A 25,858-nucleotide genomic window follows, 5' to 3' on the forward strand; every position below is an offset into this window, starting at 1 on the left:
GCTTGAGAGAATAATCGGGTAAAGGTCCTAAGGGTTAGACAAGGATGAGGACGAGCTCTTCCCCACCCCTTCCCAGACTCCACATCTGGAGCGGAGGAGACTCACTCCAACTAACTTTCCACCGCACCTGCCTCCGGCGCCGCTTCCGCCTCCGAGCCGTCGGCGGAGGCGACGTCCCGCTCAGGCGGAATGAGCGCCTGCGAGCCTCCCGGGGAGCTCTGGGCCGCTCCACTTTGGCGCTTGCCACTACCCTCTCTACTCCTTAGTAACCGCGACGCCGCGGCGGGCCGTGTACGCAACCGGCGTCCGGAGCTTCTAACTACGAGTCCCGGCAAGCTCCGCGGCCACTTCCGCTGACACCCTTGCGTCAGCGCGCCCTGAACTACGGATCCCGACAGGCTCCGGGCTCTGCGTCACGCCGGCAGCTGCAGCCAATCGGCTGCTGACAAGTCGGAGGGGAGGGAGACTCTGAGACAGACAAGATGGCGGCGGCGGGGACGCAGGGAGGGAGAGGCGGCGGTGGCGGGGGCAGCAGTGGGGCTGGCGGGGGCCCCAGCTGCGGGACAGGCAACACTCGCAGCGGCTTGTTGGATAAGGTGAGGGGGTCGGTTCTTGGGGGACAGTCGAGCCCCGGGGAGGCCTGGGACGCGCCGGGCCCACCTGCTCATCCCCGCCCCCTGATTTTCTGCGGCCTGAGGGGAATCCTTGTCTAGCCCTTCGGCGCACGCTTGTCGCCCGTCCTCTCCGCACTTCAGTCCCGAGTCTGCACCTCTTCAAGTCGCCTTTCCTTCTCAGAAGTGGGCCTGGTCCTTCACGCTGGCTACCGCAGCGTCTTCGCATAATTTAATTACTCCCACATTTCAGCGTGGCCATGGATTTTCCCTTGTGCTTGGAGGTGGGGAGGGGCACTGTTCAAACTGTCCGTTTGGCTAACGGGGAAAACTTAGGGCAAAGGAATTAAGGAATCTACCCAAAGTAGTGCCTAGATTACCTCGGTGCTGCTACAGATTTCAAAGTGCTCCCTTGTCCTTTTGGCTACCGTACCGACGTTTCTAAGCATTTTTATCAGGATAGGCCGAATAATGAACACATTTGAGTGTTGACCTATGGTGCTGAGCTCTGGAAAGCGTTAAGATTTTTCTTTTTTCATTGTGCCTTTCTTGCTGTTACCCTTCCATTGTCCCCCACTTGTCAATCAAACACACTACTGCCTGCTGCTGGCCCTCTTCCTCCTCTGCCCCTCCTATTAAAAAGCGAAAACCACAACAAAACGCTGCAGTCCTTACAACAAGGGCAAAGGGGGAAAAAAGCGGGGAGGGGGCTGCTCCTGGATTGGCCTTTGCATACATCTTGATAGAAAAGTTGCAGGAAAAGTATGGTCCAGTATTGGTTCTGCTTCTAGTTCTGTGACCATGAAATATGCTTGCTCTCTCTGCCTGTTTATTCATCTACAAAATGAAGATTTAACTTTAATGTACCTTAAGGTCTCTTTTAGTTCTCGCATTGTAGGGCCCTGGGCTGACTTTATGAGAAGTCTTTAATATAGTAAGCAGACGTTTTTTGTTGGGGGGGGTACTGGAGGTCCTGGAAACCTTTCTCCCTCCGGGCTACACTCCCAGACCTACTTTATACTTTTTATTTGGAAACAGGGTCTCTTAAGCCAGCAAGGCTGGCTTCCAACCTGCGCCATCCTCCTGTCTCCATCTCCCAAGTGCGGGGATTACAAGTGTGTGCCACCACGCCCTGCATAAGCAGACATTTTAATTTGAACTGAAAACAGTTTTCAGACTTCCCTGTGCCTAACATATGGTTGGTGGGTTGTTTTGTTTTGTGGTACTGGAGCTTTATCTCAGGGGCATTCCACCTCAGAGCTACACTCCCAGACCTTTTTATTTCTTTACTTTGTTTTGAAACAGGGTCTCACTAAGTTGCTGGTCTCACTAATTCATTGATCTTGAATTGCAAGGTTCTCACACTCTTAGCCCTTTTTCTGAGACAGATATGTCTCCTGGAGGTTGGGATGGTAAATTGCTTCAAGATTTGAGAGAGCATGGGAATGATAGACATGTTGTATATGTTGTGCCCAGGCCGATGTCACAGGAACAGAGAAAGACTGCACCAACTGAACTTGGAAGATCAATTTATTTAACCGCAGAAAAAAAGACAGACTGGCCAGGCTAGGGACACAGTCCAGCACTCGGTCCAGACCTAAGACCCCCTAGCTCAATTTACAAGGGGTTTTTAAAGGCAAAAGCCGCTCTCAGGTGGCTGAGGGTAGGGAGAGGAAGAGCAGATGAAAGTCTGACAAAATTGCAGCTTTGCTGTGTTCTAGGATGTAAGCAGAATGTTGGTCTATGCTTGCTATATTTAATACCCTCTACTGATGTTAGTGGGCTCAGTGTTCTAGGATGTTGACCATAGGGTGTTGACCATAGGGTAAGCAGGATGTTGGTCTATGCTTATTACATTTACTCTCCATTGATGTTGTTTTAACAAAAGGTTCAAACTACTAAACAATTTTGGCTTGGCTCTTGCTAGGGTCTTACAGTATACAGATTCTGCCTTCCCGCTGGCCAGCACCTCACAGCCTATGCTAGTCTTTTCCTACTGACCATTCTTTCTCAACCTCCACTTGCATCATTATTAGCAAACATTAAGCGTGGGCCTTTTGCTAAGGCAGAGATTACTGAATATGTATGGCACCTGGGATTTGGTTCCAAGAGCCCTTATGAATTTTGGAATCTAGAATGCACAAAGTGTATTTGTGAGAATCAGAGACAGTGTAAATTAATGATTTTTTTTTTTTTGGTAGTACTGGGGATTGAGCCCAGGGGCATTTTACCTCTGCTACACCCCCAGCCCTATTTTTTAATTCTTTATTTTGAAACAGGGTCTCATTGAGTTGCAAAGGGCCTCACTAAATAGCTATTATAAAATGGTGCACAATTTGCACATAAGTTACGCAACTTCCAGCATATGTTAAATCACCTACAGATTACTTATAGTGTCTAATATACTGTAAGTGATATGTAAATAGTTGTTATACTGCACTCTTTGGAGAAAGATTATCAAAAAAGCCTGTCCATATTTAGGACAGATGCATTTTTTCCCCTTAAATATTTTTGATCCATGGTTGTCTAATCTGTAAGTGTGCAATCCATGGATTTGAAGGGTCAACTGTACTATATGGCATCATTGTGTTATTAAAAGAACCTGCATTTTAAAGTATCCCTGCTACTTGGAAACATGAAGACTCTCAAGTCAGTTCACTTCAGTAAGCTTTCCTTTCTCATCTGAAATATTAGGATCTCTAGAACCTAAATTGTAGGGTTTGGAGGAGAATTGGAGTCAATGTAAATTAATAATTTTTTTTTTTTTGGCAGTACTGGGGATTGAACCCAGGGGCATTTTACATCAGAGCTACACCCCCCAGCCCTATTTTTTATTTTTTATTTTGAAACAAGGTCTCACTGAGTTGCAAAGGGCCTCACTAAGTAGCTGAGGCTGTCGGCGAACCGGATCATCCTCTTGTCTCAGCCTCCCAAATGCTGGATTACAAGCATGCACCACCACTCCCAGCTAATAATTTTTATACTGTCATGTTCAGTATAAATGTATGAAGTTAGAAGAATATATCGAGAATCCTATTAAGCCAGGTGTTGTGGCACACATTTGTAATCTCAATTCTTTGGAGGCTGATACAGGAGAATCACAGGTTTGTGGCCAGCCTCACAACTTAGGCCTTCTGCAAATTAGGGAGACCCTGTTTCGAAATAAAATAAAACAGGGCTGGGAGTGTAGCTCAGGGGTAAAATGTCCCTAGTCTCTCACACACACACACACACACACACACACACACACACACACACACACACACGAATCCTATTAGCAGGAAGTGTTCAAACTAGCTAAATATATAGGAGATGGTATACTCAAAATATTAAATCTTCTTAAAGAAGTTTATGGTGTATTCAAATGTGTACTTTTTACAGAAGCTCACATGAAAGAGAGAATGATCTATAGATGTAATTGATAAGAACGAGGGCCTCAGGGGAAGGCCTCATTTCTGAAAGTGGAGGTCAGACCATATTTTGAGGGAGGGGGGAAACGTATGTCAGGTAAGAACATTTCCTTGAGCAAAGGTCACAGAATGTGATGGTGCCTGAGGTTTCTCAGGTAGTGTGTTAACTAGAAGGTCCTCTAAGGGAATTATGACAAATAAGTAGATTCAGATTGGAGAGGGCATGGGATGCTCAAAGTTAGAGTAAGAAATTACTGGAGGTTCTTGAGACAAGAGTAGTTTTAGGAAAAAAATTCAGGTAGTTTGAAGAGGTAGAAATTAGAAGCTTTCTAACAATTATACGTGTCATACTAGTGTATAGGATTTCATGAAAAAAAAAAGGTTAAGTTTGAATTCTAGTGTAGAATGTTAAGGTTTATGGTCTTGGATAAGTTATATTTCCAGACTTAAAATTTCCTTGTCATGGTAAAAATTGTGGACACAAGCTGGACGTGGTGACGCACGCTTGTAATCCCAGCATTTGGGAGGCTGAGACTGGAGGATCGCGGCCTCAGCTACATAGTGAGGCCTTCCGTAACTTAGACCCTCTTTCAAAATAAAGAATAAAACACAGCTCAGAGGTTGAATGCCCCTGGGTTCCATCCCCAGACCTGCAAAAAAAAAAAAAAAAAAAAAAAATTGTGGACACTCATACATGTAGTTTGTTGTAAAGAACCCCAACTTGAGTAGTCGAAATAGATAAAAAGTCTTCACACAGGAGCACTTGAAAGTTTTCTCAAGAAGTGAGGGACAGAAGGGACAGAAGAGAGGGAAAATAGTCAAGAGCTGTTTAAATTTTTTTTTTAACTTCATTTCAGCCTTACATTGAACTCTGAATTTCTCTGGCTACACAGGGCAATTAAGCTGTCACTTAATGTGTCTTATATTCCTCCCCCCCCATTTGCATTTGTCCTGTTTCCCCTGAGGACTTCTTGGTAGTGATCATTGCAGAGTAACTACTTATAGCATTGAATTTAGTAGAGAAAAAAATCTTAGTCTTCAGAAACAGCTTACAGCATGGTTCCTCTAATTGTGTGAAAACCCTGAAAGAAAGTTGTTCTCAGTGGAGCAGTGTCTGAATGAAGAGAGCCTTTTGCTCAATGGGAATGAGAAGCTCTTGCATTTGGTACAGTCTCTTTAATTTGATTGGTCTTGATTTTTTTTCGAGGATTTTTTTTCTGTAGCTATAGTTTCATCTGCCATAAAGAAATAAAAAGATGCAAATGTGCTTCAAGCCTTCTTTAAACAGATGTGAATTTCTGCTCCTCTGAAATTGACTTTAAGAACACAGCAATTCTTGTTTCCTGCTTTTAAAATTAAATATGCAAATCTAATCTTCCAGCCTCCTCCACAGAATGACCTAACTTACTTCATTGCACTGTTATTTTGCCCAAAATATAATGACACTTTGCCCAAAATATAACATTTTGCTCTACTTGGCAGCTATAAAGAAAAACTGTCTGCTTAAGTTGTTTCAGTAATTAGTAATGTTAAACTATATTTTCCTGAAGCTGTATCCCAAACCTTTTTAACCTCATACCTGAACTCTGTCTTCTGGTTGGGTTGTCAGCTTGATTTTGATTTTGTGTGTGTCTTGGGGAGTACTGGGGATTGAACCCAGGAACATTCTAACTCTGAGCTATACCCCCAGCCCTATTTTATTTTTATTTTGAAACAGGATCTCACTAGGTTGATGAGTCTCACTACTTGCTGAGGCTGTCCTCGAACCTGTGATCCTCATGTCGCAGCCTCCCAAGTACTGGGATTATAAGTGCATGCCTCCACACGTGGCTCAGCTTGATCTTAAAGCACAGCTTTTATATCTTAGTTAAGAACAAGCTTTGGGGCTAGGCTTGTCTGTCTAGCATTGATTTGGGGCTCTGCCACTTATCAGACAATGCATTCCTGGCAAGAGGTAATTGAGATATACAGAGGTTTACTAACCTGCCAGGAATGCATATCTGATATCTCAGTTACCTCATCTGTAAAGTGGGGATAATAGTAGTATTTGTCTTAAAAGGTAGTGTCTGGATCATAGTAAACACTCATCAAAATATATGTATTGCTAGCTGGGTGTAGTGGCACAAGCTTGTAACCCTAGTACTTGGGAGGCTGAAACAGAAGGATCCCATAGGTTTGAAGTCAGCCTAGTACTTGGGAGGCTGAGACAGGATTTTCGAAACCTGCCTCGGCTACTTAGTGATGTTGTGCCCAGGCTGATGTTGCAGGAACGGAGAAAGAGTGCACCGACTGAACTTGGAAGATCAGTTTATTTAACCACAGAAAAAAACAGACTAGCCAACTTACAAAAAGTTTTTCAAGGCTAAAGCCACCACAGGTGGCTGAGGGTAGGGGGAGGAACAGCCAATAAAAGTCTGACAAAATTGGAACGTTGACAAAACTCCAACATTTTTGGAGTGGGGCATGGTGTTCCTAGATGTTGATCCTAGGGTAAGCAGGATGTTGGTCTATGCTTGTTATATTTACTCTCCTGTTGATGTTACTTTAACCCCCTGAAAAACTCTGGAGGAGCATTAGCAAAAGGTTCAAACTACTAAACAATTTTGGCTTGGCTCTTGTTAGGGCATTACAGTGAGGCCCTCAGCAACTTAGACCCTGTTTCCAAAACAAAATAAAATAGGCCTGCCTGGAAATGTAGCCCAGAGGTAGAAGGCCCCTGGGATTTATCCCCAGTTACCCCCCCCACACACACACATGTGGTGCGTGCATGTGTGTATTGTTACTTAACAGCTGATTAATCTGGGGTTTAGCCTCCTTAAATAAATATTTTTCAGTACATAATGTGAAAACTATGTCAAATTCCCTTGGGTATTAGTTAAAAACTAAGAGATTTCTGTACTTCTCAGACCTGAGTCAAATTCTGTTGTTGAGGCCCGGATATCTGCATTTTACCTATGTCTCTATCTGTTCTACATTTTAATAATAAAGTAGTGGTTAAATTAGGTATGTTATGAATACAGCCTCCAAAATATGATGGGCTAAATGTACAATACAGGGCAAAGTGAAGAATCCAGAATAACTCTTAGCTGGGTGTGGTGATACAGTACTTGGGATGCTGAGAAAGGAGAATTGCAGGTTCAGGTCCAGCCTCAGCAACTTCCTGAGACTCTGTTTCAAAATAAAAAAGACTGGGGTTTAACTCAGGTAGAATGCTCTGCAGTTCAATCCATAGTATAAAAAGAAAAGAAAAAATAACTTTTGAGTTCTGTTCCAATAAATTGGCTAAATAGAGGCATAATTTATTGAAATGAAGATTGGGAGAAAAGCACTTTGAGGTTTTAAGGACTAAGCAGAAATAAAAATTTTGGTTCTTCCAGGTACAAATTCTTTAATTTGAAACAGGGTCTCACTGAGTTGCAAAGGGCCTCACTAAGTAGCTGAGGCTGTCTGTGAACTGCGATCTTCCCAAATGCTGGGATTACAAGTGTGTGCTACCACAACCGGCAGAATTTTAAAACATTTTTGAAAGGGGCTGGGGAAGCTGGACATGATGGTGCATGACTGTAATCCTAGCACTTGGGATAAGATGATCAACAGATTACACATGGTCAATCTCAGGAAAGTAGTTAGGCTCTTGGCAACATAGTGAGTCCATTTCTAAAAACAGAAGAGGCTGAGGTGTAGTTTGGAGGTGGAATGCCCCTGATTTCAGTCTCCAGTACCACAAAAGAGGTGTGGGGGCACTGGGAATATAGCTCAATGATAGAATGCTTGCCTACGCCCTGGGGTTTTATCCCTAGAACTCCAAAGAAAAGAAAGGAATCTGGCTGATGGCCATTTAAGTCTGAATGTACTTACTAGACATTTAAGTGGAGGTGGCAAGTAGGTAGGGGGACATATAAGTGATGCATAGGAGAAGTCCATTTTGTAAGTAAAAATGTGGAACTCATCAACTTTAACATGCTATATAAGCCATGATGTTTGGTATCAACCTGGGATGAAAATAAACACAGAAGAGGGCCAAGGATGAGCTCAGGAGCTTGCCAATATTTACAAGTCAGGAGGAAGACAAAATTTAATGAAAAAGACAGTGGTCCTTAAAGGAGGAAGAAAATCAGAGGCAAGTGATGTTCTAGAAGCCAAGTAAAGAAAATATTTCAAAAAAGAAGTGATGAGTCAAATACTATTGAAAGGTTAAGTAATGAGAAACTAATGTTGAGATTTGACAAAGTGGAACTCAGGGAGAAGATAAAAGGGACCTGGGCAGTTGGAGGCGAAGTGAGTCTTTTAATTAATAACTAATAAAGTAAAAGTAGTTAGTACCTATGATATCAATGTTATATAATGGTAAATAAGTTGTGAAAAAATCAAATAATTGGAAGTTTTAAGTTTTCTCTTCATGAACATGAAGAGAAAAAAAGTTTTTCAAAATTTAGATAAAGCCGGGAGTGGTGGTGCACGTTTGTAATCCCCATGCTTAGGAGGCTGAGACAGGAGGATCGCACGGGTTTGAAGCCAGCCTCAGCTACTTAGTGAGGCTCTCAGCAACTTAGTGAGACCCTGTTTCCAAATAAAATATAAAAAAGGTCTGGGAGTATAGCCTGGAGGTAGAAAGCCTGGGTTCCACCCCCAGTACTACCAAAAAAAAAAAAAAAAAATTAGATAAAATTCACATACCATTAAATCTAACCTTCTAAAGTTCACAATCCAGTGATTTTTAGTATACTCACAAGGTTATACAACCATCACTATTATCTGATTTCAGAATATTTTTATAACCCCCTAAAGAATCTTCATATCCATTAGCAATCACATCCTATTCCCTCCCCCTCCTCCTAGCTCTTAAAATAGATTAAAATCGAAGATTCAGTATTTTGCTAAAAGCTATAATCTCTCTTTGAGAAAACATGGGTGTTCTGAATTGGGATCTGATAGAAATTTTCTCGTGGCAGCCACAGGTCTTACCCTATCTCTGTCCATGTTGGGTTTGAACCCAGGGCCTCACACGTGAGGCAGATGTGCTACCACTGAGTTATACTTCCCATCCCCCCAATTCTACTTTCTACAGGGATTTGTCTATTCTGGACATTTCATTTAAATGGACTTATAAAATATATGACCCTTTGTGACTGGCTTGTTTCATGTAGCATGTATCCAGCAGGAGATGTAGTTGAGTGGCAGAGCACTTGTCTAGCATGTGTGAGGACCAGAGTTCAATCTCCATAACTAAAAAAAAAAAAAAAAGATATAGCATGTAACTATACTTCATTCTTTTTATGGCCAAATTATATTCCATTGCATAGATACAACACTTTTCATACAGTTGACTTTTGGGTTGTTTCTACCTTTGAGCTATAAATATGTGGATATGTGTTTTCAATTTTCTCTTTTTTGTGTGGTATTGGGAATTGAACTGAGGGGCTTTCTACTTCTGAGCTCTACTCTTAACTTTTGTGTGTGTGTGTATGTGTGTTTAGTGTACTGGGGATTGTTTTATTTTACTTTATTTTTTTATCTTGAAATAGGTATTGCTAAGTTGCTGAGGCTAGGTTCAACCTGCCTCCTCCTGTCTCAGCTTCCTAAGGACTGGAATTACAGGTCTACCCCACCATGCCCAGACTCAGTTCTCTCTATTATATACCCAGGAGTAGAATTGCTGTAAGATAACTTTTAAGTTGAACTAACTAACTTACTTACTTTCCCTTTCTTTCTCTCTCTTTCTCCTTCCTTCCTTCCTTCCCTCCCTCCCTCCCTCCCTCCCTTCCTTCCTTCCTTCCTTCTTTCTTTTCTTTTCTTTCTTTCGTGGTGCTGGGGATTGAGCCCAGGGACATTCTACCTCCAAGCTACACCCCCAGCCCTTTATAGGCTCTTGCTGATGCTGGCTCTCACTAGGAGTGTATGGAGCAATTTACAATACAGCTGCATTTTTCTGAACTGCTGACAAGTTGCTCTAAATGGGGTGTATGACCTGCCATCTCCATTGAACAAAGACTCACCTCAACACCTTTACAACTACTTCACTTTGAGTCATTTTCAGTCTTAGACTTCACATACCTTAGAACCAGTTGTGGATTATTTAAGCCATGGATCCAGTATCTAGAGCTGGCCCTCGAAGAACTGCAAAAATGTAGGTTTCTTGAGTTGGGGCCAGGCTGGTATAGACACAGCCTGGTCGGTGCTAATGTATGTGTGACAGAGTAGAGAAAGCAGTGGGAAATCAGTTTCTCTGGAGTATTCACTAATGCGCATGTTCATAATTTAATTGACATGCGGAAATTTCTAGCTTCCAGCTAACTCCAGTCATAAACGCAACCACTAATAAGCACTAGTAAGCCAGTAATTCCCTTTGCAGTATTTTGTGGCCATTTTTATTTAAAAAATAGATTGAAATGGAAGGTTCAGTGTTTTGCTAAGAGCTCTAATCTCTCTCTTTGAGATAGCATGGGATTTCTGAATTGAAATCTAAATTTGGTGACTGAATATTCTCAAAATAGATATTTTCTTCTAAATTGAACATTTCTTTCTTATTTTTGAACTTACTATTTCTGATATTTTCTTGTTAAATCTGTCCATATTGGAAGTAGCACAGTATATATTTCCAACTCAACTAGTAATCCCAGCTTCTAAGTCGACCATCAGTTTTCATTATCTCCTTATTTTGGTTTAGAAAATTCTAAAGTCAAAGGGAAGTAAAAGTAACTGTCAAGTGTAACCATCTCAAACTCAGCATATACAAGGGGGTATTTATCCTCTTTCTTCCATGAAAAGAATTGTTTTTTGTCTTTTTTCTTGAAAAATGACATAATGGCTCAAACAAGTCATCCAAGCCCTAATTCTTAATAGGTGGTCATCTCTACTTTTCTGTCATGTTCCTCACAGCGTGTCACTTAAGTCCTGCCAGTTCTACATTATCAGTATTCCCTTTTCAGACTTTTTGTGCCGTTCTGGTGAACATTCAGGTTCTGCATTTACATCAGACACTATCTGATATGTTTCTAGTGTTCCTCCCCTACAGATCATCTGCAAGGTTGCCACTAAAATGACTCTTTTTAAAAAAAGAAATGTGTGTATATACACACAAATATTTGATTGCTATATTCTCCATTGCCTGTCTTAAAACAAAGTTCAAATTCTTCAGGCTTGTAAACAATATTGTCTAGGAGGTGATCATTCTCTCATTTGCCCTTTTTTTTTCCTTTTTCTTGGTACTGGGGATTGAACCCAGGGGTTTCTGCCTCCAGGCTATACCTTAGCCCTTTTACATTTTTTGAAACAAATCTTGTTAAGTTGCTGAGGGTTTTGCTAAATTGCTGAGGCTGGCCTATGACTTGCAGTCCTCCTGTGTCACCCTTGCAAGTACTGGGATGACAATTATACACCACCATACCTGGCTTCATTGCCTATTTCATACTACTTTTCCCTCTTGTAGCTTATATTCACTTTCTGAAGATAGACCAAAGAAGGGAAAGAAAAACATTATTGAGTTTTAATAGAGTCCTGCTTAATTCCTTACACTGAGCACACTCATCCCTGGTCTCCTTCATCTCTCCAGTGGGAATTGGTAACTCCTTTGCATTTTACTGCCCAGATGTCAAGCTAAGAAATTTTATGAGGCAGTCCACTGAGGCCTTTGATGTCACTGCATAACTTGTGTTTTCCTGGGAATAGATCCACCATATGATCCAGCTCTACCACTCCTGGGTATTTTTCCAAAGCGGTTGAAATCAGAGAACTACAGCAACATATGCATACCTATGTTCATAGCAGCACAATTTGTAATAGCCAAAATATGGAACCAACCCAGGTCTCCCATCAACAGATGAATGGATTGCAAAATTATGGGAAATACAATGGAATTGTATTCAGCTATAAAGAAGAACAAAATCATGGCATTTGCAAGAAGATGGAAAGATCTAGAGAACATTATGTTAAGTTAGATCAGCCAAGCACAGAAAGAGAAGGGACATATGTTTTCTCTAATATGCCCAATCTAAGAAGCGTTGGGGATACCAGAGGGGCTCCAGATAATGGAGGGGAAATCTCAGCAAAACTAGAATGGAAGGATAGAAGAGGAAGAAGGCTGAGGTTGAGTAATGGAGGAGCTACATCTGAATATGTGTAAAAGTATGAATATAGCATGGTTAATCTGGACACTCACTGGTGGGAGGGGGAAAGGGGAATAAGGGGGAGAGCACACCAAGCACAGTCTAAATGTGTGCCATTTTCAATATGTTCCACTTATAAATAAAAGTAAAAAAAATAACACATGTTTTCACTGTTATAAAACAAGAAAAGCAGAAAATGTTTATGCTGTTATGTCATACTCAAGATAGTTTTCTTTTGCTGGACATTCCCTAATGACCAGTGATTTTGTTCCTATTTGGCCCCCTCTCCTGCATTTAAAGCTGGAAGATGAATGGGTAATTGAAGGCTATAGTCTCCATATCAGTTACCACTTGATTTTAGTGATTTAGTCTCCTTTGACCCATTTTTTCGTTTGTCTTTTAGCTTTCCAACATCAGAAGATGAAGAGTAAATCTTAGGTATACTTGAGAATATTCCTAAGAAAGTAGATCATTTTATTTTCAGTAAGGTGCCAAGTTTCTTGATGCACAACTTTTCTATTTGTTTTACAGTGGAAGATTGATGATAAGCCTGTAAAAATTGACAAGTGGGATGGATCAGCTGTTAAAAACTCCTTGGATGATTCTGCCAAAAAGGTACTTTCTCGAGGAAGGGTCCATGCGCCTATATATGGCTGGTAGCCCTTCTCTTGGAGAATTTTTTTTTTCTATTACTTAGAATGACCGTAGGCATTTAGCCAGAAAGCAATTTCTAAAATTCTCAGAGTATTTAAGTGAGGACTAAGTAGGGAGAAACATGTTAAAATGTAATTATTGGCTCTTTCAATAAAGTTGGTCATTTGTTGCTTAGAGCATAGAAGGTTGAGGGAAGATAGAACTTGCATCTGTGATTTACCATTTCTCCATTTGAAAAGGATAAAGGAAATTTTAGCTGTATCCTGTAGGAAATGGTTAGGGCTTAATTTTTTTTTTTTAACTTAAGGAGTTGCTCTTTTCTCTGAGATCCATATGTATACGAGACTCAAGTCTTCTTAGAGTGGTAAAATACTCTAGTTGGAGAGCACTATTTAATTCATATAATTCTTAAAATAACTTTTAAATGGAGATCAAGAATAAAAGCAGATACTAGGAAGAAAACATTTCTTTTGGCTTGATTCCTTGTTCTTCTCACTAGGTACTTCTGGAAAAGTACAAGTATGTGGAGAATTTTGGGCTAATTGATGGGCGCCTCACCATCTGTACCATCTCCTGTTTCTTCGCCATAGTGGCTTTGATTTGGGATTATATGCATCCCTTTCCAGAGTCCAAGCCGGTTTTGGCTTTGTGTGTTATATCATATCCTTTATTTGTGCTCAGGTTTGTAATTTCTAGAAACAATCTTTACAGATCTCTATTGCTACTCCTCTGTGCTCTCCACAAAAACTTTCATCTTGCGGTTTGCTGTTATTACAATGTACTATTATAAGTTGTGGGCATCTATTAGTTTAACGTGTCTCTTTTATCTGTAATTTACTTTGTTAATGTAGAAGTTATGATAATGGCAATGTGAGCACTTTATAGCAAAACACAAGAATAGTGAGAGTCAGCTCTTCTCACTTCTAACTCAGAACTTTCCCTTTAGATGGACTGCTGTCAGCCACTCATTCCAGGGTATTAAAAAAGCTTCAGATTTTGGAGGTTCAACTCTGTGGCAGTTTTTTTTTTTTTTTTTTTTGTGGTACTGGGGTTCCTGAAAACCCTTCTACCTCCGGGCTACACTCCCAGACCTATTTTATACTTTTTTTTTTTTAATTTAGAAACAGGGTCTCTTAAGCCAGTGTGGCTGTCTTTGAACCTGTGTGATCCTCCTGTCTCCGCCTCCCAAGTGCAGGTCTTACAAGCGTGCGCCACCACGCCCGGCTGTGGCATATTTCTTAAACTGGATTTTGGTATAAAGTGTTCTTATATGGTGGTTAACATTGTTAGAATCTCAGTGTAATAGGAAGTTTTGTCTATGGGAAGTAATTGTCTATAGGAAGTAAATTAATTTGAAATGATTTCTTCTAATGACCTTTTTATGGTGGGAGGGCCCTTAGGAATGAACCCAGGGGTGTGTTCTTCCTCTGAGCCACATCCCCAGCCCTAATTTTTTATTTCTTATTTTGAAACAGAGTTTCACTGAGCAGCTAAGAGCCTCACTAAGTTGCTAAGGCTGGCTGGGAACCTGCAATTCTCCTCTCTTAGCGTTCCAAGTTCTAGGAGCACAGGCATGTCTTCCTAATGACCTTTGAAATTAGCTGATCATGGTCAAATCCACTGTGATTATTGTAATTTTTACTTTTTTATCTTTTTTTTTTTTTTTTTGCGGTACTGGGGATGGAACCCTAGGGCATTGTACCTCCAAGCTACACCCCCAGCCCTATTTTTTAGTCCTTTTATTTTTTAAAACAGGATCTCACTGAGTTGCAAAGGACCTCCCTAAGTAGCTGAGGCTGTCCAAGAACTGCGATCCTTCTGTCTCAGCCTCCCGAATGCTGAGATTACAAGTGTGCGCCACTTCACCCAGCTTAGTTGTATTTTTTAAAGGAGAAGTAAGCACACATTACAACAAAGTCTTGATGGATCATTTAATAGATCTTAAAGCTCTTGCCATTGAACGTAAAGATGAAAGCTAGTTTGTGCCATGTACCTTTTGTCTTCCTTTCCGAGGTGTTTAGAGAATTAGCCAGCGAGAGCCTTGTTTCTCTCAGGATATAAACATAAGGGTGGAAATGAAGTATCTGACTATCCTCTTTGGGACTGTCATGAAAATGTTTGTGGCTCTTGCTTGTCGATTTGTGTTACTTCTCTTTTGTTTGTGTGTTTTCCCCTTAACTTTATTTGAACCTATTTTGTGATGATGGGCATTCTGACCATTTATACCTCATATAAGGAGAAGAGCATCTTTCTTGTGGCTCACAGGAAAGATCCTACAGGGATGGATCCTGACGATGTTTGGCAGCTGTCCTCCAGTCTCAAAAGGTAATGACTCGCCTTACAGATTTTTTAATCCTAGTGTTGGATTTGCTGTGGGGTGTTACTAGTAGCAAGCTGCTTATGCCTACTTTGTGCAGATCTTAGTGCTGGTCATGTACATTGAACACAAGGGTGTGAATAATGTGGAAGGCTTTTTCCAGCTCTATGAGGTTGTCTTATCACAGAAATGTTCTGAGGGCAAACCATGTGAGAAATAGTGATTCTTTCTTTGTGGCCAGTTAACAAGCCAAAGGTGTGAGGTCAGTTATCTTTGAAGAACCTTTAGCTTCTCTGTCTTCTGTGATCTGGACTGCACTGTGAATGCAGTCCAGAATCTCTGGAGTGGTGCTCTGTACAACTTATTTATATTTTTGTGCTCTCCAGATTGAATCCAGGGGAATTCTACCTCCAAGCTACACCCCCAACCCTATTTTATTCTGTATTTTGGAAACCATCTGAGGAAGTAACTGCTGAGCCAAAGCCGACCCTTTATTTTGTATTTTGAAACAAGGTCTCACTAAGTTGCAGAGGGCCTCACAAGTTTCTGAGGCTGGCCACTAACCTGCAATCCCCCTGTCTCTTTCTCCCAAGTACTGGGATCACAAGCATGCACCACTACTCCCAGCTTCTGTACAACTTTAAAAAGCACAATCCAGTAAGCCAGGCATGGTGGTGGACACTTGTAATCCCAGTATTTGAGAGGCTGAGCAGGAAGATCGTGGTTTGTGGACAGCCTCAGCTACTTAGTGAGTTCTTTGCAACTCCATGAGACCCTGTTTCAAAATAAAGAATAAAAAATAGGGCTGGAGGTGTAGCTTGAAGGTAGAATGCCCCTAAGTTCCAACCCCAGTACTGCAAAAAGAAAGAAGTACATTCCAGCCAGGCATGGTGACACATGCCTATAATCTCACTACTTGGGAGTCTGAGACAGGAGGATTACAGGTTCAAGAAGAGTCTCAGCAAGTAGGGAGATTCTCATCATCCTAGCGAAACTTTTTCAAAATGAAAATAAAAGCCAGGCATGGTGGTGCATGCTTATAATTGCAGTACTTGGAAGGCAGAGAGAGGAGGGTAGTGGGGTTGTGGCCAGCCTCAGCTACTTAGGCCCTCTGTACCTTTGTGAGACCCTGTTTCAAAATAAAGAATAAAACAGCCGGGCGTGGTGGCGCACGCTTGTAATCCCCGCGCTTGGGAGGCAGAGATAGGAGGATCGCGCAGGTTCTGAGCCGGCCAAGCTGGCTTAAGAGACTGTTTCCACATAAAAAAGTAAAAAATAGGTCTGGGAGTGTAGCCCGTGGGAGTGTATCCCAGAGGTAGAAGGGCTTCCAGGAACCCCAGTACCACCAAAAAATAAAAAATAAAAAACAGGGCTGGTGTAGCTCAGAGGTAGAATGCTCCTGAATTCAATTCCCAACACTGCAAAAAATAAAATAGGGCTGGGGATGTAGCTTGGAGGTAGAACGTCACTGGCTTCAATCTCCAGTACCCCCAACATACCAGAAAAAAAAAAAGAAAAAAGAAAATAGGCACAATCTAGAGTCTGTTTTTGATCAGAAGTGGGTATAACTTTCTACAGCTGACACATCGTTCTTTGTAAATAGCCCAAACTGGGTTCATGTTCTAGCTCAATCTCTTTAGAGTATAATTTTTGTTAAATCATGTAAATTATATGAGCTTCAGTTAGGTAAAAAATGACTTCTTAGAGTTGTTGGGAAGATGAGATATCCATTAAAACAGTAACGTCAGTGAAACATTTGGCTGTTTATCAATCGGGTATTGTACTAACTGCATTATCTCATTTAAACTGTAGAACACTCCACTTACAGATAAGAATACAGACCCCATAAAAAGGTGAAATTAATTCTTTGAGGATCATGTAGCCCAAAAGTGAAGTAGGAATTCCACCTCAAGTTTGAGTCTAGAATTTAAGCTATAGTCACTAACTATAAACACGTGGTATACTTCCCAGCACATAGTAGGCCCTCAGATTATGTATATTTACATAAATGGAGCTAACTATAGTCTCAGCACTTGTCTCATTGTTGATTTTTGCAGGTGCCCATGAGGAGGGGAAGCAGAGCTTCATTCTCATGTTGCAGCTGAGTTCTTGTTTATTTCTTAACAGGGTTCCTAGCTGCTTTTTGGCCCCAGCCATTATGAATCTGAACTTTTCCACCAGGGCACTGAAATAAAGTTGCATAATTTTAGAATCTAGCCACATCCTGATTTTGTTATTCTCATTCTTATGTTTTTTGACTTTACTGAGATAAAGTTATATAGTTCACCAACCATGTAATTCACCCATTTAAAAAATGTACAGTTCAATAGTTGCTAGTATATTTACAGTTATTTGCCACCATTACTATAGTCAACCTGAGAACATTTTATCATCTCAAAACAAAACCTTTTACACTTTACTTTTTATTTCCCTATCTCCCTATTTCTCCAAACCCTAAGCAACTACCAGTCTACTTTATATATAAATATTTTATGAACATTTTATGTGAATGGAATCATAAAATATATGACTTTTTGTGACCGGCTTCTTCCACTTAGCATAATGTGTTTGAAGTTTATCCATATTGCAGCTTATTTTGGTACTTCATTAATTTTTATGCTTGAATAATAATCCATTGCATAGATGTACTGTTTTGTCATCAGCCAATGGGTGGCATTTGGTTTGTTTCCATCTTTTGACAATTATGAATAAGGCTGCTGTAAACATTTATGTTTAAGTTTTTTTGTGGGTGTTTTCATTTCTCTTGGGTAGTATGCCTAGGAGAGGAGTTAATGGTCATCCTTAACTCTCTTTAATTCTATGAGGAATTGTCAGCCTATTTAACTGAGTAGTTGTACCATTTTACAGTTCCACTAACGGTGTGCAGAGGCTCTGATTTTTCCATACTCCCTGCTTATTTTCACAAACTGCCATATTGTTGGTGGAAAGGAAGTAGGAACATTCTTGCTCTTTCCTCCCAACCCAAGTGCCTTCCCTTCCTCTCCTCATGGAGTGACTGTGAAGTTTAATAGTGCTTGCTTCTGATAAGTAGGATTTTTTTTCTGATTTTAGTAACTCTTGTACGCTTTCTTTTTTTTTCTTTTTTTTTTTTTGGTGATACTGGGGTTCCTGGAAATCCATCATCGGGCTACACTCCCAGACCTATTTTATACTTTTATTTGGAAACGGTGTCTCTTAAGCCAGCAAGGCTGGCTTCAGACCTGCATGATCCTCCTGTCTCCGCCTCCCAAGCGTGGGGATTACAATCGTGCGCCACCACACCCGGCCTCTGATTTTAATAACTCTAATTATAATTTCAACTATATTAACCTTTTTAGCCCAACTCTCTTGTTCCATTGCTACACTGTAAAGTGGCAGTGAATGATTTCATAGACTAACATTTTCATATTATCACAAATTGTGTGACTGGTATAAGAAGTCTTCAATTTATTTGCTTCTCAGCACATTTATTATATACTCTTAAGCTCCATTTGCATGTAAAAACCTTTCAGCATTTGTCTACAAGGGACCTCTCTGATTTTCTTCCATGTCCTTCCCAGAACATGTTTTTATTCTAGCAGTCTTATAGAATTTATAATTTGCTGAGTTCTCTAGATTGCTCAGTTGGCCTTATGCCTTTAAATAGGCTTTTCTCTCTGACTTGACTATGTTTCTGTCACCTGACTCCTACTTGTCTCTTCTAAGAAGTCTTCCTTCCCTGGTGTACCTTAGTCTGGGTTAGATATGCCTAGGTGTTGTCAAGCATTTATGCCCATCTCTGTCACCTCTGGTCACATGTAGCTGTAATTACTTGACTATGCATCCTTCCAGGCCCATCTTCTTCCATAATAGCTTAAAATAAAATAAAAGACATACTTCCCCTGCACAATATAAGTGGTGGCTGATGCTTCCCTCATAGCCTTCATTATCCTGGTACTGGGGGAAGGGATAGGTCTCTCTTTTCTCTACTTAGCTGCTTCCTGTTCATCACTCCTCCTCCCTAAAACACTCACTTTTAATGTGCATGTTTTTCATACTTTGTGGTACTGGGGGTGGGACCCAGGGTCTTTTCTGCCTCCGGGCTATACTCCTACACCTGTTTTATACTTTATTTGGAAACAGGGTCTCACTAAGTTGCTGAGAGCCTCACTAAGTAGCTTAGGCTGGCTTTGAACTTGTGTGATCCTCCTGTCTCAGCCTCCCAAGCGCTGGGATTACAAGCGTGCAGCACCAGTCCAGCTCACACTTTGTCACTTCTGTTTTTTCTCAGTGAAGCTAACTATAGACACACTCTTATATGAAGATAATGCTGTAACATATATTGTTTCATAAATCTTAGTGGTCCCCTGTCCTCTGTTTCACTTCCTCTCCTCCAATTACCTTGTTTTCTAGTGTGTGTGTGTGTGTGTGTGTGTGTGTGTGTGTGTGTGTGTGTGTTTGTTTACTGGGGATTGAACCCAAGAGCATTCTGTATCCAAGCTGCACCCCTAGCTCTTTTTATTTGATGGCTTGAAATAGATTCTTGCTACTTTGCTCAGAGTCTCGCTTTGTTGCTGAGGCTGTTCTCAAACTCGTGATTCTCCTGTCTCAGCCTCCTAAGTTACTGGGGTTATAGGCCTGTGCCACCACACCCAGCTACCATGTCGTAAACACTTATTTCCATGGACATACCCCTGATCATGACCTTACTAATAACTGACTACTTTTCTTCTCTGATCATTGCTCCCAGTGTTTTAGTTCTTCTACTTCTCTTGTTCTAACAGTTCTTTAGCCATAGTGCCATCTCTAATTCTTTTAACCTGTTACCCTTGCCCTGCCTTCCCTTTCTTTAGAAATGGCTTAGATTCTGTGACATTTGTTTAGTCTAGCTAGTTACTATTTCATTGTCACTCTCCTGGGGTACCTTTCACACCTTGTCCTCTATCCTTAAAATTCCTGTGCCTCCTTTCCCATCTTTGCCTTCAGTTTTCTTGTTGTTGAGCAGAAGGAATGAGAAGTTCCCACCATTGCTCACCTACTCCGGTGCCCATCTATTCTCCCTTCTTTCCAAGTACCCCTCTAAAGCTTTTTCTCCATTATTCCACTAGATTTTGCTCTCTTTTGGTTTTGGTGGGACTGGGGATTGAACCCAGGGGTGTTCTACCTCTGAACTACACCCCTAGCCCTATTTTATTTTTTAGTTTCAAAGGGGTCTTACTATGTTGTTGAAGACCTTACGAAGTTGTTGAGTCTGGATTCAAATCTGCAGTCCTCTGTCTCAGCCTCCTAGTCTACTGAATTCTGTTCCTTCTCACTTGATGTTTTTGTCACTGCTGGATTCCTTCAGGCATTTAAGCATAATATAACTTCTCCTTTAAAAAAAAAAAAAGTCATGTTTTTATGCCTCCCAGAGCCTTCTCGTTTGTTTCTTCCTCCCTTTCTCTCTCTCTTTTTTTTTTTTTTATTATGACTTGGACCTGATGTTTTCTTACCAGTCTTATCTTGCTTCACGAATCACCAGCATTTGACACAGTTGGTTACAGTCTCCTACTCTTTTCCTTAAGCTTCTTACCTTAGCATCTTTTTCTCAATCTTCTCTGTGACCTTTCATCTTCCCTTTCTTTAATTTCAAATGCTACGAGGGCTTGTTCCTGTAACTCTTCTTTATATTCACTTGCTAATCTTAATGTAGATTTTCAAGACCTTAAAGACTTTAAGTCTGTATTTTCATCCTAGACCTCTTCTCTGAACTCCAGAAATATGCAAGCTTTCTCTTTGCCATTGGAGCCTAATAAGCATCTCAAGATTAACATATCCCAAACCTAACTCTGCTCTCCTTCATCCAAACTTGCTCTTCCCTCAATTTTTCCCTCTCAGTAAATACAATTTCATTCTTACAAAACTCTAGATTTGTTTATTCATTTATTTTGTGGTAGTGGGGATTCAACCCATGAGTGTTCTACCTGCAAGTTAAACCCCAACCCTATTTTTTTTGAAACATGGTCTCTCTAAGTTGTGGATGGCCTCACTAAGTTGTTGAGACTGGCCTTAAACCTGCAACCCTCCTGTCACAGGCTCCCAAGTACTGGGATTACAGCTCTGGAATAATTTTGACTGCAGAGTGTCGCTAGTTCATAATAAATCTTGTTACTCTGCTGTCTAAATGTATTCAGTCTGATCATTTGCCACCTCCATGACTACCATCATCTCTCACTTAGGTTACTATAGTAATGATCTAACGGACCTCTGCAGCTGTTCTCCCTGCTCATAGTCTATTCCCTGCACAGTAGGCAAAGTGATCCTTTTAAAACATAGTCTTCTGACCAAAGCTCATTCAGATGAAAAGCTGATATCTCAAGGATGTCTTACATGTTTGTCCTCTGTGCTCCATACAGATAGGCACACACACCGCTTATCTCCTATGGTTGTGAATCCCACTTCACACTGACTCTTTTCTGTTCTTCAACATTTCGGCCATGTTCTTGCTTCAGGGCCAGTCCTTGCGCTTGCCATTTCCTCTGCTTGGAATACTTTTCCCAGATAGCCTGTTCTTCCACGATCTTTAGGGTTCTCAGATAGTACTTAGTGAAACCTTTCCTGTTCACCATATTTATGTATTTATTTTTTATTTTTTGCAGTACTGGGGATTGAAACCAGAGGTTTTCTACCTCCAAGCCACACCCCCAGCCCTATTTTTATTCTTTATTTTGAAACAGGGTCTCACTAAGTTGCAGAGGGCCTCACTTAAGTGGCTGAGGCTGGCCTCAAACTTGTGATCCTCTTGTCTTAGCCTCCCAAGTACTGGGATTATAAGCATGTGTCACCAAGCCCAGCTTACCACATTTAAAAGAATATTTTTTATTAATTGCATTTCCTCACACAAACTAAAATGAAAGTGACAACAGGCAGATATTTGTGATGTTTACTGCTGTTTATTCTTGGCATCTAAAACTGCCTGATCCATATAGGGGGAGTACAATAAATATTTGAATTAATGCTCAACTATTTCTAAAATGCATCAGGCCATAATTCATCAGATCTATCCTGCCATCAAAATACTGTGTAACTGTCAATAAAACTGGGCCCAGAAGGCCACAAATTACTGTGATATCAGTAAGCAGCAAGTGGTCAGAGCTTGAGAAAAATCTTTTGAGGTGTTGAAATAGTTCAGGGACCCTCACTACTAGTTTCCAAAGTTGGGAGTTATTCCCTAGACGTACACCTTATTGAGAAGCTATAATTCTTTGAGCACTAGTTAGAATAGGCACCAATCTAACCATGATAGCAATCCTAAAAGTGGAACATGGTACAGTAAAGGCTCAAGAAACTGCTCATCTAAAGATGATAACTACATGGCGACCTACTAAATATGCCCTAATAAATGGAGGCAGAAACAAGGGGGTGTCTTTAAACTCCTTTTGAATTGGTGGAGATAGTAAAAAGCCTTTGAGGTACCACCTTATGTGACTAAGGACTCTCTGGAGTTCAGGTAGTAAAGCAACAGGTATCCAAGTCTGGGGTCAGCATAGAACCTGGAGCTCTCAAATGTTTATAGATTATAAAGACTAAGCAGCCTAGAGTTGGAAACTTCCTTGAAAATAGTTATTTGACGTCAGGCGTGGTGGCGCACGCTTGTAATCCCCGCACTTGGGAGGCAGAGACAGGAGGATTGCACAGGTTCAAAGCCAGCCGCGTGCGCTGGCTTAGGAGACCCTGTTTCCAAATAAAAATGTAAAAATAGGTCTGGGAGTGTAGCCCGGAGGTAGAAGGGCTTCCAGGAATCCCAGTACCACACCCCCCCCCAAAAAAAAAGAAAGAAAGAAAAGAAAGAAAAAAAGAAAATAGTTATTTGTAAAAATGTGATAGCCTGTCAGGTGCCACGGTAAGTGTAGAGAGCACTTAGAACAATAGTCCTTGCCTTCAAGAACTTCCCACTCTAGTGTAAAACACAAACACCATTTCAGTAAAGATAGTTTTATTGATAGCATGGGAGCTGACATTAGACCTGTCACATAATAGGCATTCAGTATTTGAGTTGAATATTGATTGTTGGTGCAGTGAAAGACAAAGACGACACCTGCGACCTACATTGGGGGGCTTGGGAGGGCTTTTCCAGAAAAGTTTTATGCGTGTGTGTGTGTGTGTGTGTGTGTGTGTGTATTTTTTTGGCGGGTCTGGGGATGGCACCCAGGGGCATTTGACCTCCAAGCTACACCCCCTGCCCTATTTTTATTCTTTATTTTTGAAACAGGGTCTCCCTAAGTTGTGGAGGGCCTAAGTACCTGAGGCTGTCTGTGAACTGCAATCCTCCGGTCTCAGCCTCCTAAATGCTGGGATTACAAGTGTACGCCACCAACGCCCAGCTTTATGCTCAAGTATATTTTTAACAAATAGGAACTAGTTGTGTGAGCTATGAGAAAAGAGCCTACTAGGAAGATTTTTCTAGCATGGCTAGTGCAAACTCGAGAGGTGAGAGGAGATAATCCATTTGGCTCAAAAGTCTATGACAAGGTAATGAAAGTATACTGTAATTAAAGCAGGGAAGATGTGTCAACACTTAAGAATCAGAACTATATCTCAAAGGCAGTGAGAATAACCCTGGGTTATTTTTTTCTTATAGGATGTGCATGTTCCTTGGGAGGTTGAGACAGGAGGATCACAGGTTTGAAGCTAGCCTCAGCATCTTAGTGAGGCCCTGTGTTTTAATATAAAAAGTGGGGTATAGCTCAAAGGCTTAATGCCTCTAGATTCAGTCCCCATTGCCACCAGAAAAGGGTATGTGTGTGTGTGTGTGTATGTTCCCTGTGTCACTAGTGATCACCTTATCCCTCCAGAAACTGTATCAGAATATATTGTTATTGGTTGGTTTTTGACCTGTTATCTTTGCCCTCATGCTTAGGTTCGATGACAAATACACCCTGAAGCTGACCTTCATCAGTGGGAGAACAAAGCAGCAGCGGGAAGCCGAGTTCACCAAGTCCATTGCTAAGTTTTTTGACCACAGCGGAACACTGGTCATGGATGCATATGAGCCTGAAATATCCAGGCTCCATGACAGTCTTGCCACAGAAAGAAAAATAAAATAGCCAATTCTAAAAGCAGCCCTCTTTCTGCTGGATCATGCTAAATTACTGGATGGGTGGGGGGAAGAAGAGACAGCTAAAAATGCGTAAAGTAAGAAATGTTAAAAAAAAAAAATCCCTGTTTTGTCCTGAAATTTTAGTCCTTTCTGAATACATAGGATTTTCTAGCACAGATATGAGAAGTTGTAGCTCTGATGTCTAGCTGTAGCTTCCTTGGTCTGCTGATTGTGTTATTTTGACTTGCTTTTCTGGGAAAGCATTCCTGCTAAAAGCTGTACGGACGTTTTCCCTTTGTACCTAGCAGTACTTTCTATAGTATAGCTTTGTGCCATGCAGCATTTAAAGACTCACTTTTTAAAAATTATTAACCTGTTGCTGACTTTTTGTTAATTTCTGTTTTAACAACTGTTTCCCTGAAGAATTCAGGATACAACTTCTTGTGTATGACCGCTTTCCTTCACACACCATTTTTGTGGTGACTTGGAGAAAATTAAAAAAAGAAACAGCTTTTTAATTTGTTTAAAACAGAACTGCCTGTTACATTTTATGCTCTTAACCAATTAAAGAAGCCAGTGGCATTTTTAGTTTTATATTGTCTGTATGTTCCACTAGTATATTCTTCTTGATTTGTGTGTGCCCTTTATTAACTGCCATTTTCTAAAATTTTTTTCAATAAAAGGACAGAAGATGTGAAAAAATGGAGTCATAGTCTTGATGGGAAAAACAGAGCAGCAAGAGAAACCAACTATCATTCGTTTCTTTCATGTCTAGGGTGTTCCGCTGTCCAGAGAGCCCTGAGAACCTCGAGCTGAGGAACTCTTAGCTCTCCAGTGTTGACAGCTGCAGTAACAGCACTCAGTACCCTGTTCCAGGAAGTGCTCCCAACACTTCACATGTATTAACTCACTAATGCTCACAGCAGTGCTAGCAGGTAGATACTGTTATTATCCCCATTTTACTAATTAGGAAGCTGAGACCAAAAGCTTGTATAAATTGTCTCATAGCAGGTAATAGAGTGGGGATCTAACTAGGTAGTTGGCCTCTGGAGTATGTGTTCTTGCAGAGACAAAGCAATAGCATTGCTGGGTGTGGTGATGCATGCCCATTGTCTTCTACCTGGGAAGCTGAGGCAGGTCAGGGCTAACCAGGGCAACTTAATGAGATCCTATAAGAAAATAAAAAGAGCTGAAGATACAGGTCAGTGGTAGAATACTCACCTAGCATGCATGAAGCCCTGGGTTTAATCCTCAGTATTACAATTAAAAAAAGAGAACCAACATCTTTTCTGGACACTTGCACAGATCCTATAGCCTTCAAGAATATTGCTTCTTAGCCTTAGAAAGTACAATTCCAGCTGAGTCTAGTATCACTGAAGTAAAGAGAAAGATCGATTACCAATTTTTTTCATTATTTAAAAATTTTAGCTGCTAATGTGTATATAATGTATATATAATGTGTATATAGAAATGATACTTTCTGCTTCAGAACAACCTTAGGGAATGGAGGATGTAAAATCTCTCTTTGCATACTTAAAAGTTATATTTTTCTTGAGACCTGAGATCCTTCCCAGATTAGAGCTTTCTCTCACGAGCTCTCTCTCATCCCTACCCCTGACTAACTGTACCATGCACCCTAAGCTTCGTCTCCATGATGAAGATCATCAGGAAAAGCTGTTAATATCACCACAGTAATTCTGATT

The 25,858-nt window shown here is 40.9% G+C and overlaps 1 protein-coding gene across 1 annotated transcript; it reads left to right on the forward strand.

Moving 5' to 3' along the window:
* Window positions 1–482: 482 nt before the first annotated feature.
* SPCS2 (signal peptidase complex subunit 2) lies at window positions 483–24,162 on the forward strand (the record flags this gene model as incomplete). The annotated part of the gene is made up of 5 exons (XM_080698792.1): window positions 483–596; window positions 12,658–12,741; window positions 13,280–13,453; window positions 14,978–15,105; window positions 23,976–24,162. The coding sequence occupies 5 exons, from the start codon at window positions 483–485 to the stop codon at window positions 24,160–24,162; spliced, it is 687 nt and encodes a 228-aa protein (XP_080554918.1).
* Between the last annotated feature and the right edge of the window lie 1,696 nt (window positions 24,163–25,858).

Source organism: Muscardinus avellanarius, assembly GCF_963383645.1.
Source record: "Muscardinus avellanarius genome assembly, chromosome: 1".
Lineage (NCBI taxonomy): Eukaryota > Metazoa > Chordata > Mammalia > Rodentia > Gliridae > Muscardinus > Muscardinus avellanarius.